Source organism: Solanum tuberosum, unplaced genomic scaffold (genome assembly GCF_000226075.1).
Source record: "Solanum tuberosum cultivar DM 1-3 516 R44 unplaced genomic scaffold, SolTub_3.0 scf00575, whole genome shotgun sequence".
Taxonomy (NCBI): Eukaryota; Viridiplantae; Streptophyta; class Magnoliopsida; order Solanales; family Solanaceae; genus Solanum; species Solanum tuberosum.
The window spans coordinates 112,818-129,508 of record NW_006239492.1 but is presented as its reverse complement, the minus strand read 5'-3'; the positions used below and the strand labels follow the sequence as shown (position 1 = coordinate 129,508).

The window sequence follows — 16,691 nt, the reverse complement described above, 5'->3', positions numbered from 1 at the left end:
AATAGAAAATAGGGTACAACTATCACTCCCAAATCACATTGATTGTGTTATGTGGTGTTGGTGAAAATTACATTATTATAGGATTACAATTGAAAATAAAATGAAGAAATAAAAATATATTTAGGTTGAAGCGCGGATATCTCGTTCTCTTTAAGGAGATTCAAGTTCATTGCAACAAATGTTTTCACCGATTCAGCAGTAGTCCTCTTGACTTGTCCCCTTCAGGATACAACAACCTAATCACTAAGGGCATCTCTAACCCTACACTCTATTTTACCCTCCAACTCAATTCTCTATTTTACTCTCTAAAAAAGAATCTTTTTTCTCTCTCCTCAATATTATATTATTATTTCTATTTCATTTTTGTTTTCTTATTCCATAATATAAATCTTTTCTTTCTATTTTTCCGAATAATCATCCTATATAATTTGATGTAATATAAAATTTATATTTTTTGAAATTTTTTATATAATATTAAATTATATTTTATTCTAAATTTTCTAAAGAACAACTACGAATAATTGAAAAAAGTAATCAACAAGCACAACCGCAATTACAACCACAACTTCTCTAAATCATGCACTAATTCCTTTTTCGAATATCCTTAAATCTAGAAACGACCTATCGGATTACTAAATTAGTGTTGTGATTTTTAAAATTATTATGTTATGCATTGTATTGTATTGTTATCTTTTATTTAAATTATTATGTTATGTATTATATTTTTAAATTATAATTTTTATCTTATCATTTAAATTTTGTGCATTCTTCATAGTGAAAATTAATAATAACATCAAATTGTATCACAAAGTGATGAAAATTAAAAAAAAAATATTTAAAATATTATTAATTCGAGATGAAAGTAGCATATATAAAATAAAATATTTTTAAAATGTTATATTGTATTTAAAAAGAATTGCAAATATTAGAGATTTAATTAATAGTCTTATATGAAAAATAATATGTTAATTACAAAATAGTAGAAATAATAATATAATATTCAAAAAGTGAAATAGAGAGTATGAATTGTAGTTCTCCAAATTTGGAGAACTACTATTCAACTCTTTATAATTGGAGAGTAGCTGGTAAAATAGAGAGTGGTTGGAGAGGACATTCTCTATTTTACTCAACAAACTCTGGACAAAAGTTGAGTCCAAAGCTCCATAAAAAGAACACATCCCTTCAACTAATAAGAACTCTCTTTTTTGACTAACTTTTATGCACTCTCTATTTTCTTGTTTCCCCAAACCAAATGAAGATCGTCACTATTTATAGTTGTGAAAGTCTTCGTAGCAATAAATAAGAAGATAATAGGGTAGTAAATAGTGAAGATAAATGGCCTAGAAGTTACACAAGTTACCAGGAATAATGGGGAATAAAGAGTGAAATAATGTTTGATAACCAATGTCAACAACGGACAACAAATATGCTGCCCATGATCAGTCCACCAACGTTCTCAGCAACGTTTTATTTCCACCAAAATAATGAGCAATTAAGCCCAAAATGAAATGCACATAAAGAGAGGATAGTAATAGTAACGCCACATATCACTTAAAACAATATGTAAGAAACTGACACTAACAGACACACAGTGGCAATGCAAATGACGGATTTTATTAAATTAAAATGCTAAATAACCAACATGTGGTACATAAGATTTGCTGCAATTAGTTTACAGAGAAAGAAGATGACAAGTAGACATGATTTATTTTCCTCAAAAAAGGTAAATGTTTGCTTAGACTATACACAAACTTCTAATGGAGTTATTTTGACTTTTAATCTTTGTCTTTTCCTAGTCCTCTATACGCTTTGACACTTGGCAGGATCAATACTAGTGAAAGTCAAGTGAGATTATTATGGAAAGCACATTCAACATCTAGTCAACAATGTTATAGCACATTTATAGAAAAAAATAAAATGAGGAAAGTATTTAAAACGTTATCTCAAAAATCATACGTGGCACCACCACAAATTAGGATTCTTTTTTTAATTTATATATTTACAAAACTGGTCTTCCCCTCTCATGAAAAGTTGCGACTTTAATGAAAAATTGTGATTTTTATGAAAAGTTGCGACTTATATGAACAGTTGCGGTTTTTATGAAAAATTGTAACTTCTATGAAGAATTGTGACTTTTATGAAAAGTTGTGTCTTTTATGAAAGATTATGACCTTTCCGAAGGGTTGTAACTTTTCCGAAGAGTTGTGACATTTCCGATAAGGCACAATAAACATTTATTAACACTACCCTTTGTTGTCTAGCTATGAATAGAGGGATTTCCTCTCATTTTAAAACAACGAAAATTCTGAACTTCTTCTTCTTAACCTGCACAATTAAATATTCGTGTACAATTTTTTCCTTTCTGTTTCATCCTATTGTTACAGATCCTGGTATGTATTTTTACAGTCATTAATTTATGCTTATGTTATTAATTGTTGTTTTTGAGTACATGTTTTAAACTTTGTTGTTTATGTTTCTGCAAAGTTATTGTTATAAGTATTTGTTAGTACAGATTAAACAACACACGTTAATTAAGTATTCACGCAAGTTTTCTGTACTGATCATGAAATTGCTGAAGGTACAGAAAAAAATTCCTTAAAGATCTATACTATTATTTGTCATTATCACATAACTCAAGAACATCTAATGAATGAATTATTCAGGAAATAATAAATCATTGGTTCTTTAATCAATATTAAAAGGAAAAAAGGAATAAAATAAGAATATATATACACAAAGGCATTTCGTAAGAACAAGAACACATTTAAGTTGCATAGATTTTACAATTGTGATATATGTCTCAAGAAAAAATTCAAAAATTTGTTAACATATTCAAAAAAGAAATTACTTACATTATTAATGTTTGTTATATGTAATCATATATGTAAGATAATATAGTATTTTAGTTTTAATGACTCGTAGATTTTAAGTATTATTTTATAAATTTAGTGATATTAAATTTCCGCGCAAAGCGCGGATAATTTTACTAGTAAAAATAAAAAGAATATGGGGATATTCATGGAATAGTGACAACCTTGAAACGGTATAACAATTAATTTCTCAAAATATGATGATATAAAAGCATGGTTACATTTCAAAACAATAACCTTCCTCACACATTAACATTTCGAAACCTCAAATGGATTCATTCAAGTTTCTATTTGTCACTCTCTTAATCATGTTTCTTCCTGTTCCCTCTCAAGCCACAGGTAGTTTGTCTTCTTGTTTCTCTCTATTAAAAAAAAGTTGTTCTTTTATGTTATATATATATATATATATATAATCTTTTAAGTTTGGAGAATCTTAGTAACTCGATTTGGTTGAATTTTTACTTTGTGTTGTGAGGGTTTAATTTTCTATATTGTAAATTATAGTCCCCTACCCCATTTTGAAGGGGAGGAAAAAGATCTTTTGAGTTTTTACTTAAAAAATTGATTTATTTATTTACATCTTTAATTTTATTTTATTTTTATTTTTAGGTGATGTGGAAATCAATGATGATACTTCTTCGGATTGTGTTTTCACAAGCAATTGCAAGACCAGGTCGGATTGTGTTGGCCCGTGTAGAGAACTTGGGATTTTGGTTGGGTTGTGCGTTCCGGATCCACACCCGGGTGGAAAACTTGTTTGTTGCTGTTTTGATGGTAAAAATTAGCGACAAACAAAATTAAGAAATTTTTTATTATATTAATGTTGCTTCATTTTATCCTACATTGTTCTGATTCCTCGTAGTTTGTTGTTTATTTTCTTGTATTGTGGTTTTTAAATATGGAATAATATTGTGTTAATTGCTTGTTTAAAAACAATTGTATTGAATTAAACATCAACACATAAATTAAAATGGAGGGAGTAATTACAAAGGCAGGGTTTAAACTAAGTGGATTAAGAAAGGTTCTTTGTAATCAAGATTATATTGCAAAAGCAAAAAACTAATAAAGAAAAAACAAGGAACAAAGTATTTTAAGTTTGTTTGTATTAAAAATAGATTGAGTGATTGGTTACAGCAATGAACCGTCCAGTACTCAGCTAAGCAAAATCCATTATTATTGTATAATTATCCACTTGTATGCCTCGTTTACTTTATTCCTTTTTTCCATTAGCTTCCAAACACATAGTAATAATATATATATTATTATACATAACTCATTCAATAAAAAGAAATTTTACTTTGTCAACTAATTTGTTGATGATGGAATAGTTACTCATATAGCACCAAAAAAATCCTTGATGGAGTTTTCCAAGTTGATAAATAATTTGAATTCAAACAATCAGGAGCCGATTTAGGGGTCGCGATCTAAATCCCACTGCAAAAAAATTATACAGTATATTGGAGATACATTTTACTTTTTCTTATACAGAGAGATCTATTAGAAAAGGAAATATTCATCATTGGTGGACAAACAGATGAGGCGAAACTAGCTACTGATAAACATTAGAAAAATCATCTAGTTTGTTAGCAGGTATGGTATCGTTGAGCCTAACTCAATCCCAAAAATTAGCTCATCTGCATATATTCCTATATTCAAATTCTAAACTTCTATGCAATGCTTCTTTATCAACCTATAACTTTTTCAAACAACCCCTTTAATCTTCAAATCAACTATTATAACTCGAATACTCTCTTCAACCATTACTTTGTGATAATATATTTCTATACAACTATCACAACATTGAAAAATCAAAATTTAAACATTGAAAATGTAACACATAACACAGAGTAGGAAAAAGGGGGTAAAATTGGGGTGAGACGAGGAGGAACTTTGAAGGTGCAAAAAACTTGACCCGGTTCAAATCGGTCAACCCAGATGCCTCTGAGCGAATAGTACTCATAGAACAGTGCCGAACTGGTGAAGAGGAAAGGCACGAGACGAAACCCGGACCGATTCTCCCTGGGTTAATTCAAGAAAAGCTTTTGCTTTCTTCGAATTTAGTTTGAATACGAAACTAATAATTAACTTGTGTCAAGTACAAAGGTGTTTAGAGTGAGAGATTTTGAATAGCTCAATGGTTTAAAGGTTCAAGTTACTCGAGATTTGAAGTTCAATTTTCAATCATTATACCTTTATTTTTGGAATCCCTTACTAAAAATCAGTGATTAATGAAAACAATTCATATACTGTCAAGTTCCACATCAATCGGAGGGATATATATTGGCATATGGAGAGACAAATTTTTAGCAAAAAAAAAAAGAAAATGTTAATTGCAGAAAACAGATTTCCATTAAATTTGGATCTGCATAATACACCAAAAGATAAGAGGAAGAGAAATCCTTAATATACATTCTATTAATCTACAAATTAAAACAAAATAAACTTTAATTCAATTCATCCATAGCCGCCACGAGATTCAATTGGACCTGAGCTCCTAATTTGTCTTGTCAACAACATTGTTCATCGACTTCAGATTCCTCCATAAATATTTCCCACTTGCCATATCCACAAAAACCCAAAATCCGTTTTGAATCTTCTGAAACTTGTGAAATTTCACCTCACCAGAATCAGATTCTCGTCTCTCTTCCTCTGATTTGCTTTTCGTTGTTTCATCCTCGGGAATTGCGAAATCCAGATCATCGGAAGAACGAACCGTTCTCCAAGCTAAATAACCAGCCAACAATGCTGAAAAAAACACCAAGATGAATCTTAAAGGACACATTACGATGATGAAATTTCTGTTTTCCCCAAAAAAAATTGATGAATAATTGGGTATTGGGGTCTTTCTTATATAAAGTAATGTGTCCAGAACGCGTTCCTAATCCTCATGGAACAAGGAAAAGTAAAAGGGGCAGGAGGAGTTGTTGGCTGACTTTTAAGACTAGGTATATTTGCAGTTTAGTCCCTAAAATAGTAACAAATTAAAAAGTTTGCCTTTCTACTATAGGACTAGGAAAAGTTGACCTCTTATTAATAGAATTGTGCACTTTTGATCCCATTCTTTTGTCAATGTTTTACAAATTTAATGAATTATATATTGCTCTATTTTATATGACATTGCTTAAATTTGAAAAGTAGATCTTTTTTTATTTTGATTGTGAATTATTCGAATATGGAATATTTAAGTTCTTTAAAATTAATTTTAGGAAAAACTACTTAATTACACAAATATTCATGCATTATCTACTAATTTAATCTATATTTTAAAATAATTGCTTATTATTGCATTATTTTATAATTTTATACCATATTTGGAATAAGTACATTGAAATATATCACTCTTTAAAAAGAGGGGGAGGGTAAAATAGAGCCCGTATGCATCTACCCACCTAATCACACCCCCTAAATTACGCCTCCAGCTCCCTCTTCCTTCCTCCCACGTTCGTCACCGCAATCTCTCTCCCCATACTCCTTCCCATGTTCTTCTTTAGTTGCTCAACATTGTTTGAATAAGAATGAAGTACTATATATCCGAATTTTGAGATTTGAAATGATTCATCTATTAATTAAGTCATGTATTCAATAGGTGTTTTCTTCTAATTTTGAATAGGATACCAAGTTTTTTCTTGAAAATTCATTGGTTTAGTATTTTGATAAGCTATTTTGATGATTAAATTTTTTTGTCGTATCATATATGTGTTTTATGTATCTGATACATGATGTCATTATATCAGATACATAAAATATGTATTTAATAATATTATTGTCATTATATCAAATACATGAAGTATCTTATTCATATTATCACTATAATAGGTAAATGAAATATGTATATGATACATGATAATTTTTATCGACTTTTAAAGATTGTCTCTTGTATTTAGATGAAGGCTTTATGAAATTCATTGTATGTAGTGAATGATGGTGGAAGATAATACAAAATAAAGGAACAAATTTAGATTTTGAAATTTTATTTGAATCAAGGAAACGTTAGACATTATGAATTGTTAGACACGTGATTTACTACTAAATTGGGTGCGTTTTAAGTTACATTCCAATTTTAGATATACAAAGATAGATATATCTATTCTGCATATATTCGAGATATATGTATCTAGATGCGCCAGATATGATACGGAAGATAATTTCAAAAATTTAAGTGAAGACACGTAATTAAACACTAAACTAGTAGAATTTGTTGTTTGCTCAACAATTTACATATTTGAAAATTATAACTATTATAAATCACATTAATTGACAATTAAAATATTGAAAAGGTATTTGAAAATATTACAATAAAAAATTAATTCGATTTTCTTAATTTAAATGATACCACGTAAATTTTGATATATATGGGAAGTATACATTATTTGACTACCATATATATTGAATTTGTAATGTTACTATTATATATGTTTGACGATAATGTAATTTTAAAGTTAAACTAATACTCAAATATAGCATATCTCCTATATAGTAAATCAAAATACACCGTTTAACAAATTAAAGATCAAAATATGTTGATTCATTTATAAGTAGGACAAAATTTGAATTTATCAATACTTGAGGGATCTAAAATACTACAGCCATCTCCTCATGACCAATTCCTTATTATTATTTTTAGGTGTAATAAGACGAGGTGATGGGAAGTGGCAACCACTTACTACTTCAAGTGATGATTTTTCAAATGTTTTTTATTACTATATACTATATTTATATTTGTATATATTACTACGTCAAGCCAATATTCGGGCAGCCATCTAGAAACTTTCTTTTTGACATTTATTTTGTTTTCAAAATCATTTCTCAAATCAATAAATCCCAATTCTGAGTCATGCAATGGGTTTAGGTACGGTGTGCTTGGCATGCAGTGATAAGAGTCAAATTTTAATTATTATATGTATAAAAAAATTTATTAGATATAAATAATGTAATTCTCGCACGATAGATCCTATCTAACTTTGTCCCTGTTATTACAAAGAAATATATTTCTTGAAAATTAATTCATTTTTTATGTCTGAATCAACACGAAAATAACTCAAATCGGAAAAATGATTTTTTCTTTCGAGGATAATATGTTATATATTGAAAGTAGATTTTTCATTTAATCTTTGTCTTTTTATTATTTTATTATAATATGTTAAATGCTGAAGTAGACTTTCCATTTAATCTTCATCTTTTTATTATTTTATTTAATTATTATTATTAGAAGTGGAGTGGAGTTGTGCTGAAGCAGATACCACTTGGTTGACAATTTTGATTTCTCCCAAGGACAGTTTGGTCATTTCGTTGACATTTTTGGTTGCTCCCAAAGGATAGTTTGGTCATTTCGTTGACATTTGGTTGCTCCAAGGACAGTTTGGTCATTTCATGTGTAGCTGTATAGATGACTTTGCTAAAAATATGGATCCCACGTCAATTATACGTGCTGTGCATTATTGCATTTGCGACGGCTTTTGTTGACATGTTCTATCGTGAGGCCAATTTCATCATTTATCAAATTGTATTTTATCATATTCTATTTAATCAAATACCACTTAAATTAAATATTATTCATTGACATGCTTGCTTACAGCGAGGACAATTTTTTCGTTTATCTATGTCAATTTAGAATATAAATTTAAATAATTAACATCGATTAAAATAAATAAATTAATAAATACATATTGGCTCGAGCTCGTGAATAGCACAGGATTCTTCTCATCGGTCTTTTAGAGTTACCCAATACTATGAGATAACATAACAACATAATCAAGGTAATCTCATAAATTAAGTCCAAAAGAAATAGTATATATTCATAATTTTTATGGAGATTTTCCTCATAACTAAGCAAAATACGAAGTTATTTTCAATAATCTGTCAACTCAAGCAGAAGATACAAAAGGGAGAAAAACACATATAGAAAAATTAAAAGAGCGTAGAGAAAAGAGATTTTTTTTTTATTTTTTTTAGATTATATAAAATAAACATTCTATTCCACAAATGGAAATAGAAGAGTTTACAATTAACAACTAGCTAGTAATACAATTCATCACGGCTATAAAGATTAATTTAGCCTGAGATTGTGAAATTTACCCTCTACTTCCCCTTAAACCAAAAAAAGGAGAGCAACTTTAATTATTTATCATCTCCATTATCTTGGCCTAATTCAGCTCCATCATCTTCTTTAATAGTCTCTAATTTTGGAGAATGTGAATTTTTTTGTGGAAAAACAAAAAGTGAAGGAGCAACCTCAATCCAAGGCTTCAAATTCACCATCTTCTTCTCCATTATTGTTAGTACAAAACAAATGTAGACTCTTTCTCCTTAGATTATTATTATAAGACACTAGAGACTTTGAGGAATAATATGCCAAATTGTTTAGAGGTTGTTTTTTTTATATAGGAAGAGGAAGTTGAAAATATCAAGAACTAGAGAACACGTGTACGGTGTTAAGGGATTCCACGTGTGTAGAATGCAATAAATAGAGAAAAGAAAAATGGGAACACTAAAGAAGGCATGTGGAAAAATATGAATTATTGTTTGGTGGAATGGCCACATCAGTTTGTTTGAAAGAGGGTGAGCTACTGACTATAGAAAATTTCCTCTTATGCATTATCGACACGTATGTACTTCTAGAAATATCTTCTTCTTTTTTTTGTGTGTTGTTGCACGCTTCATTTGTTAGGTTATATGTAGTATAAGTAAAATCATATTGCGTTAGCGATACTCTTTAAGTCAATAATATGTAAGGTGATCATTAATTTTATCATGGTTGGCGCTTCTCTAAACTTGATTGAACTTTATATAATTGATAATTCACCTAACAATATTTAAATTTGTTTTGACAAATACGAATGTTGCTTTCAATCAATTTTTAAGCATAAAGTAGAAATTATAGCATTTTTCTAAATAGTTTGATTTATAGAAAAGACTGATTAAATAGGGAAAAGTCTGAAAAGATAGACTCATTTGGATAGTTTAAGAGTATCACTGATGATATTGACAACACACCCCTCACGTTCAAGTATTTGGTTAATCATAAGCTTTAGTTGTAAATAAACTCTTTGTTTCATGAAAGTCACGCTTACGAAATTTCAGGACTCTTTATATATATGTTTATCCTCTCTTTGAGTTAGATTTTAAAGTTAAAATAAGTCAACTTTACATTAATCAAAGCTACATGATGAAGCCCAAACAATTAAAACAAGAACATACAAGGACGAGCACGTTAGTTGTTGTATCCAAGAAAAGAATGATTAATGACTTTGATTTAGTGATGTTAAGAAACTTAAAAATCATGATTTGCAATGCAAGAGGAAAGGATGTGCAAGTTATTCCAACTCATCTTAAAGAAAAAATGGAACACCTGATCATAACAATGATAATGGTGGTAGAGAAGAAAAAAGGCGCACGAATCATAATATCCCACCAGTTATATGGTACTGCGTAACTTCATTCTGGTATATAACTTGTATGTGGAACAGGGCAAAGATTCAATATTATTAACCAACCATTCAGCGACTGCTAGCTCCCAGAGGAAGAGGAAATGATCATCCATACCCTATCAAGAATTTTATTAATTTGATAATCTACTGTGAACAGGAATTGCAATGGGACGAGATACAAAATATTTTATGAAAAAAGCATGCGGGGCAGGGTTGGATTTTTTTCTTTTGAACTTAAACAGACTGTTTCGAATTTTGCAAGATGTCCTTGCTCTGTTTTGTATCTTGTTGTTCTCGAATCTTGCAAGATTTGAACTAAAATTATGTAGTGACAACATGGTACTCTTCATCTCGTTTAGATATATCTAGTTTTTTTCATTTTATATGGAAATAGGTTGTAATGAGTTTGTACGGTTAATTAGGTTCTGTAGTTTTTGCCTTACAAAAATTTTACGCATTTTTCAATTACTTCATATTGTTGTTACTTCAATAAAGTATACTAGGTTCCTCATAAAGGAGGAGATTAGCTATGTGTTGACTATGAATACTATAACGTGACTAAGAGGCTGATTGCTGCCAAAGTTCCTAACTAGAGGATTGAAGTATTTCATATTAGTGAAGGTATCCAAAGCGTGAAGCTTGATGCATGGAGAGCATACTTTGCCAGGTGTGAATCAGTTCACTTTTGGCATGAATATAAAAGCAGTAGAATGTTGAGAGTTGTGGTTCATGTGGAACAGGCGGAAAACAACTACTCCATTTATCTAACACATAAAATCTTCAATTATTTTGAAATGAAATTTGAATATAAGTAAACTACGTAAAAAATACTACAAGTCACAAAAATTAACAATTCAAAATATTTAAAAGATATATTAAACTATAGACCAGTATGAATCTTAAAATCCGAAATGTGTCAAATAACTAGGAAAGGAGGGAGTAAAAATTATGCCATGCAGAGAGGTGCAAAGTCTTGTAGGTTTACCCAGCACCCATCAACATTTATAATGGACTATAAAACTTACTCTCCAGGAAATTAAAGAGATTGACAGAAAAACCTAGCATGAAGATGTAGCAAATGGATTTCGAGGAACGATTAGTAACACAAAGGTTAGTTATCTATATTATTAATTAGATATACTTTTAAAATAATTTATTTTGTTTGTTTAACAAACAATCAAAAGCCGTAAAGTGGGTTTATACTGGAATGATGACAATCAACAGCAACATACACAACGTAATCCCATGAAGTGAGAGGTTAGAGTGTGAGCGTATGAATTTACTCAGTGAATCAGAGAGGTTGTTTTCAATAGACACTCAGCTACTTAGGAAGTTTAGCCGCAGTTCATGCAAATATACCAATTGTTTTATAAAGTATAGTGCAATGGATATACCCAATAAATCGCTGAACCTTTGTAAGAAGCGACAGGGACAAACCAATGTACAGAGTTCTAAGTAGCATCTTCTCAATGTGCTAATAAAATTTCAAAACAGTTCAGGAAGATAGTGGAAACATTGCTAATTATGACTACTAGAATATGAACCTCGGCATTATTCATATAACTATTCCACAGGTGTTTTACTAAACTAAAAAAAACAACATAAACTTAAAATACATATAACGCCACTACTAAACAACGCAGACAATATAAAATAGCACACTAGATAGAGTAGCAATTCATCGAGAAAAATTAAAACTACATTAACCAAAAAAATCCCAAAGTTTACTCGTCATAATTATATCAAAATTATCCTCGATAACATAATCAAAACAAAATAACATAAAATTTAATATAAGAACAAAATCAGAACATAACCTCCATCAATGGAATCATCAGTTCATAATTCCCTCTTATCTCATCAATCCTGAGGAATCTCCACATCTCCATCAGTAATCTCTTGCTGCAAATCCTTAGGATCCTTTCCATCTACCGTACAACCAACAGATACACATGTTCCCAAGATCTCCTTCACAGTTCCACTCAAATCCTTCGCCATAGATCTAGACTGCATCACCTTAGCAATCTCAATGACGTCATCCAGTGAGATGTTACCGTTATGCTTGATGTTCTTGGTCTTCTTCCTGTCACGTTCTGGCTCCTTCAACGCCTTGATGACAAGTGCGGCGGCGGAGGGAACAACAGATACCTTAGCTTGACGATTCTGCACTGTGAGTTTGACCGTCACTCGGAGACCCTTCCAGTCCTTTGAGGTCTCCTTTGCGATGTCTTCTCCGATTTTTTTAGGAGAAAGACCGAGTGGACCGATTTTGGGAGCGAGTGAACTCGCTGCTCCGACTTCACCTCCGGTGACTCGGACGAAAACCTCCACGACCTGAGATGGATCGAACTTTGGCGGCATTTTGACAATGAGCTAGGGTTGAGGTTTAGCTGTGTTTCGGAGGGGCAGTGGTGAGTGTGATGAAACAGAATATATAAAACTAGGGTTTTGCATAGATTTTTTTCGAAATGTCTTATTTTACCCTTGGGCCTGTATGTTGAAAATTTGGGCTTAATCTCTTCTAATGACATTTACCTTTCACAGGCTACAAAGCAATTCATTATTTGGGCCAAACCATTTCTTTCTCTGGTGGGCTTTGGGATCTTATCATATTTAACAAGCGGGCTAATACAAAAAGGATTCATTGCTTAGTGTTGTAATAAAAAGAGCAACTTTTATAAAGCATATTAATATAGATTTTAATTATGGGAATTTGTTTACACAAATCTCATAGTGTTACGAGCTAATAACATCTTATCACTCTTCTTTTCCAAATTACAAAAAATTCTTAAATTTGGTGGAATTCGAATACATCCCAAAACGTTCCTAATATATCACGTCCCGGTTCAGATACATCGTCTCGGTTTCGGATACAAAGTGATGTATTGACCGATACATCAAGTAAAGTGATGTATCCGATAATTGGAGTGGGTAGGAATTTTTGTAAATTTTTTCAAATGATAGGAAATTTTAGAAAATATGGTAAAAATAAGTTGTATATTTAGGTAATTGTTTCTTTAATTATTCAACATATCGATAATTTTAATAATTATGTATCTTGTTCGGGTTGTCTTTGTCTTCTCGGTAAGAGGGAAACTTATTAAGTTTATCTGATTATATTTCTTTCTCTTTTTTGTATATATGTTTCAGATTATGTTGAAGCCACAAGAAAGAATTATTGCAAAACCTGGTATGTTGCTAATCATATTCTTATGTATTCTGCTTTTGCATCCTCTTGATGCCTTTAGTAATGATATTAAAGAATGCATGTTGGTTTGGTTGTAAAGTCTACAACTTAACCAACTAGTGAGCTGATATTGCCTCAACTCTCAACTCTCAAGGGTGTACAAGTATGTGTGGAGTACGTAGAAGTTGTTGCTCATAGTTGCTAACTACTTTTTTGGGATAGAAACATTTACTGAGTCTGAATTTGGAAGGTTACATTACACAGTTTCCACACCTTATGCAACAGAAGACTGGCATTGCATGACACGAAAAAATTTGGTCTAATATGTGTCACTTAAGTAATAGGCTTGCTTCTAGAAGGTTGTCGTATTGAACCACTCACCCCTAACGAATGGTAAACTGTCTGTTTAATGTGTCAATATGCTTGTATCGACACATCATAGTAATTGGGTCATGCCCCACTAATGCTTGCTGTATTTACTGATTTGTCTGGAATGCTTAACAATTGGCCAGGTGTATGCAACTGGGTTTTTTTCTTTTTAGTCTTTCATTTTCTTTCATCTGCCTTTTGGGGGGGGGGGGGGGGAGGAGGGGGGAGGAGAGATAGTGAGCAAGAGAAAGGGGGAGAAAGAGCAAGAGATTATATAATTATTTTAAAGTACAGTAAAATTTAATAGCTATGGACGCTCGTCTAATTACATAGTTTTCCCTAGTCTGTAATCATCATAGATGTATACTAATGTGTGGACTTTGTTGGACTATTTTCTGGTGTAAAAATTCTTCAATGACTGAAATAGTACATCTCAATATGTATCATTTACACGAATTATTTTAGCTTTATAATTAGTTGGGAAATAAGACAAAACTAACCAATGTCACATTTGACTCAAAAATTGTCCTTTAAGTTCTGTACATCACTCTGCCACTGAAATAGTTGTATGGTAATTTAGTTAATGGGTCAACAAATTTCTGAGTTCATTGCCGTCAGCTTCTACACAACATGTGTGGTACACGAAATATAGTTATAGTTTGGACACTATATATAATAATATACATACGTAAGAGACTTGCATAGAGACCAAATTGAATACGCAAAAGACGTATACGTCAAGCAAGGCATATGAAAAATTATGAATCCAACACCAGCTATAAGCAGGATATTGATATTACTCGAAAGTGAAAATGAGAATAGCATGCACATCACTTTTAGATGTAAATAGAGAACGTCGACGAATGAACCATTCACAACCCTACAATCTCGATGAGCATTCATGTGAGTCTATTAATCTCAAGTAGTTGTCAATTATTACTATTATATATGCACATAAAATATGTGACCATTGTACAAAAAAAAAATCCAAGTTGTATCAATAATTATAAACTTAAACTAACTTTAAAAAACAGGTGAAACACGACTTTTATTTCTATCCTATCATGTATGATTAATCAAAGTCCGATACCTCTTTATTTTACTTCATTCATTCTTAACCACATGTTGATCTCGTACGTTTTTGCAAAGTCATAGTCAGTATAGGGATAATTCCACAAGCGTCATGCTTCTAGCTAGGCTAGTGGTCCGTCCCATTAATATTTGTGTTTTAAGTCCATAAGTTGTTCTATCATTCTTTGGGGGAAAGAGATATTCTACCATAGGGGGGAAAACAGGCAATACATGTCAAAATTTTGTCTATATCATGAGTTTTATTAGGATTGGCAAAATCAAACTCTCCATGTTTAAGTTTGGATGGATTATCGATCCAGTCATTTATTAGATTAATCCATTTTAGCTTCTAAAAAATTGGGTCAATACGTAATTCAAATTGACTGATATAGTGTTTGTCAAAATATTTTTAAAAAAAACATTTTTTTTAAAATATGTTATATACAATAAAGAATTTTTTATCATTAGGTATTCAAAATTTATAAATCAATTTGAGATTTTTTACACTAAATTACATCGTAGGAAATATCTTTTACCAAAATTACTTAGTTACAGCCGTACGGGTGGTTAATTTGAGGGAGGATACGTTAATGTGGAAGAAGCTAAGACAACGATCCCCCAACTTGGCATTTGTTAAATCATTACAACGATCCCACATTAGTTGTCATCTTTTATTAACTTCTTTCTAATTTTTTTTTTTAAAAAAAGGTTAATTAATGGTTTTTATTAGGTAAAGAAGGGTAATTTTAAATGAAAAAAATCAATTATTTTTTGAATTTTTAAAATATTATTTATTTTAGAATAAAATGAAAAGGCTAAAATATCATTTATTTTGGAGCGGCAGACTACCTTTTTTTCTTCTAAAAACCACCAAAAAATTAAGATAACATTAACAATGGGGAATTTATAAGGATCGCCTCGATTTAGAAACAAAAGACTGGTTTTCTAAATGTTGGTTGAAGAAACTAATGATAGCTACCAATTAATGATTAATTATTGAATATGATAAATATTACTCTACCTACCTCTCTTTTTTGTCCGCCCGACATCAGGAGCGCATATTAGAGCCCGACGAAATTCGGATCGCGCACTTAGGCCTACTCGTGGGTGACGCTCCCAAGAAGATTTTTTTCATACCCACGTCTTGAACTCAAAACCTCTAATTAAGGGTGAAGCAGTCTCACCACTACATCACAACCATATTGGTCACTCTACCTACCTCTAAACTGATCACATCATTCACTTTAAATTTCAATTAAAAATCATCCAACCAAATGAACCACTACGACTCCTAATTAATTAAAAGCAACTTTCACATATAGCAAACATAAAAATCATATTTGTATGTTATAACTATAGCTTGCACAATTGCGCTCCATAGCAGATTTTATGTTTGCTATGTAGCTTTTGATTTGTATAATTCGTTACAAACATCCAATTTTATACAAATTGTTCAGTTTTGTATAAATTCATTTATACTTTGTAATTTGTATAATAAGATCTGTATTTATATAATCATAAGTGTATAGGACGAAAATATAGGTATTAGTATTTGTATATACGTTTTTCTCTCTCTTTATACAAACACAAACGCATTTTATGCATTTTATATCGAAATGTATAAAATGGCTAATTGTATACCGAAAATGACTAATTGTATACCGAATCAGATGGCAAAAAAAAGAGATGTTTGCTGCGAATTACAATTAAAATAAACTATGACTATAGCATTTAATTTGAATTACTAGTTTGCTATTCATACAATTT

At 30.7% G+C, this 16,691-nt stretch overlaps 2 protein-coding genes across 2 annotated transcripts; both read right to left on the bottom strand.

Annotated features, from left to right (window-relative positions):
• Positions 1-5,196: 5,196 nt before the first annotated feature.
• Positions 5,197-5,777, bottom strand: LOC102600787 (uncharacterized). Its single transcript, XM_006365674.2, has one exon. It carries the CDS (start codon positions 5,650-5,652, stop codon positions 5,365-5,367), a length of 288 nt encoding a protein of 95 aa, XP_006365736.1. The 5' UTR covers positions 5,653-5,777; the 3' UTR covers positions 5,197-5,364.
• Positions 5,778-12,013: 6,236 nt separating this feature from the next.
• On the bottom strand, positions 12,014-12,700 carry LOC102600463 (60S ribosomal protein L12-like). Its single transcript, NM_001288671.1, is given in 1 exon segment — positions 12,014-12,700. A coding segment is annotated over 1 exon segment (501 nt). The 5' UTR covers positions 12,659-12,700; the 3' UTR covers positions 12,014-12,157.
• Between the last annotated feature and the right edge of the window lie 3,991 nt (positions 12,701-16,691).

Excerpts from the sequence above, each read along its gene's own strand:
- LOC102600787 (XM_006365674.2), bottom strand. The coding sequence starts at position 5,652 with ATGTGTCCTTTAAGATTCATCTTGGTGTTTTTTTCAGCATTGTTGGCT.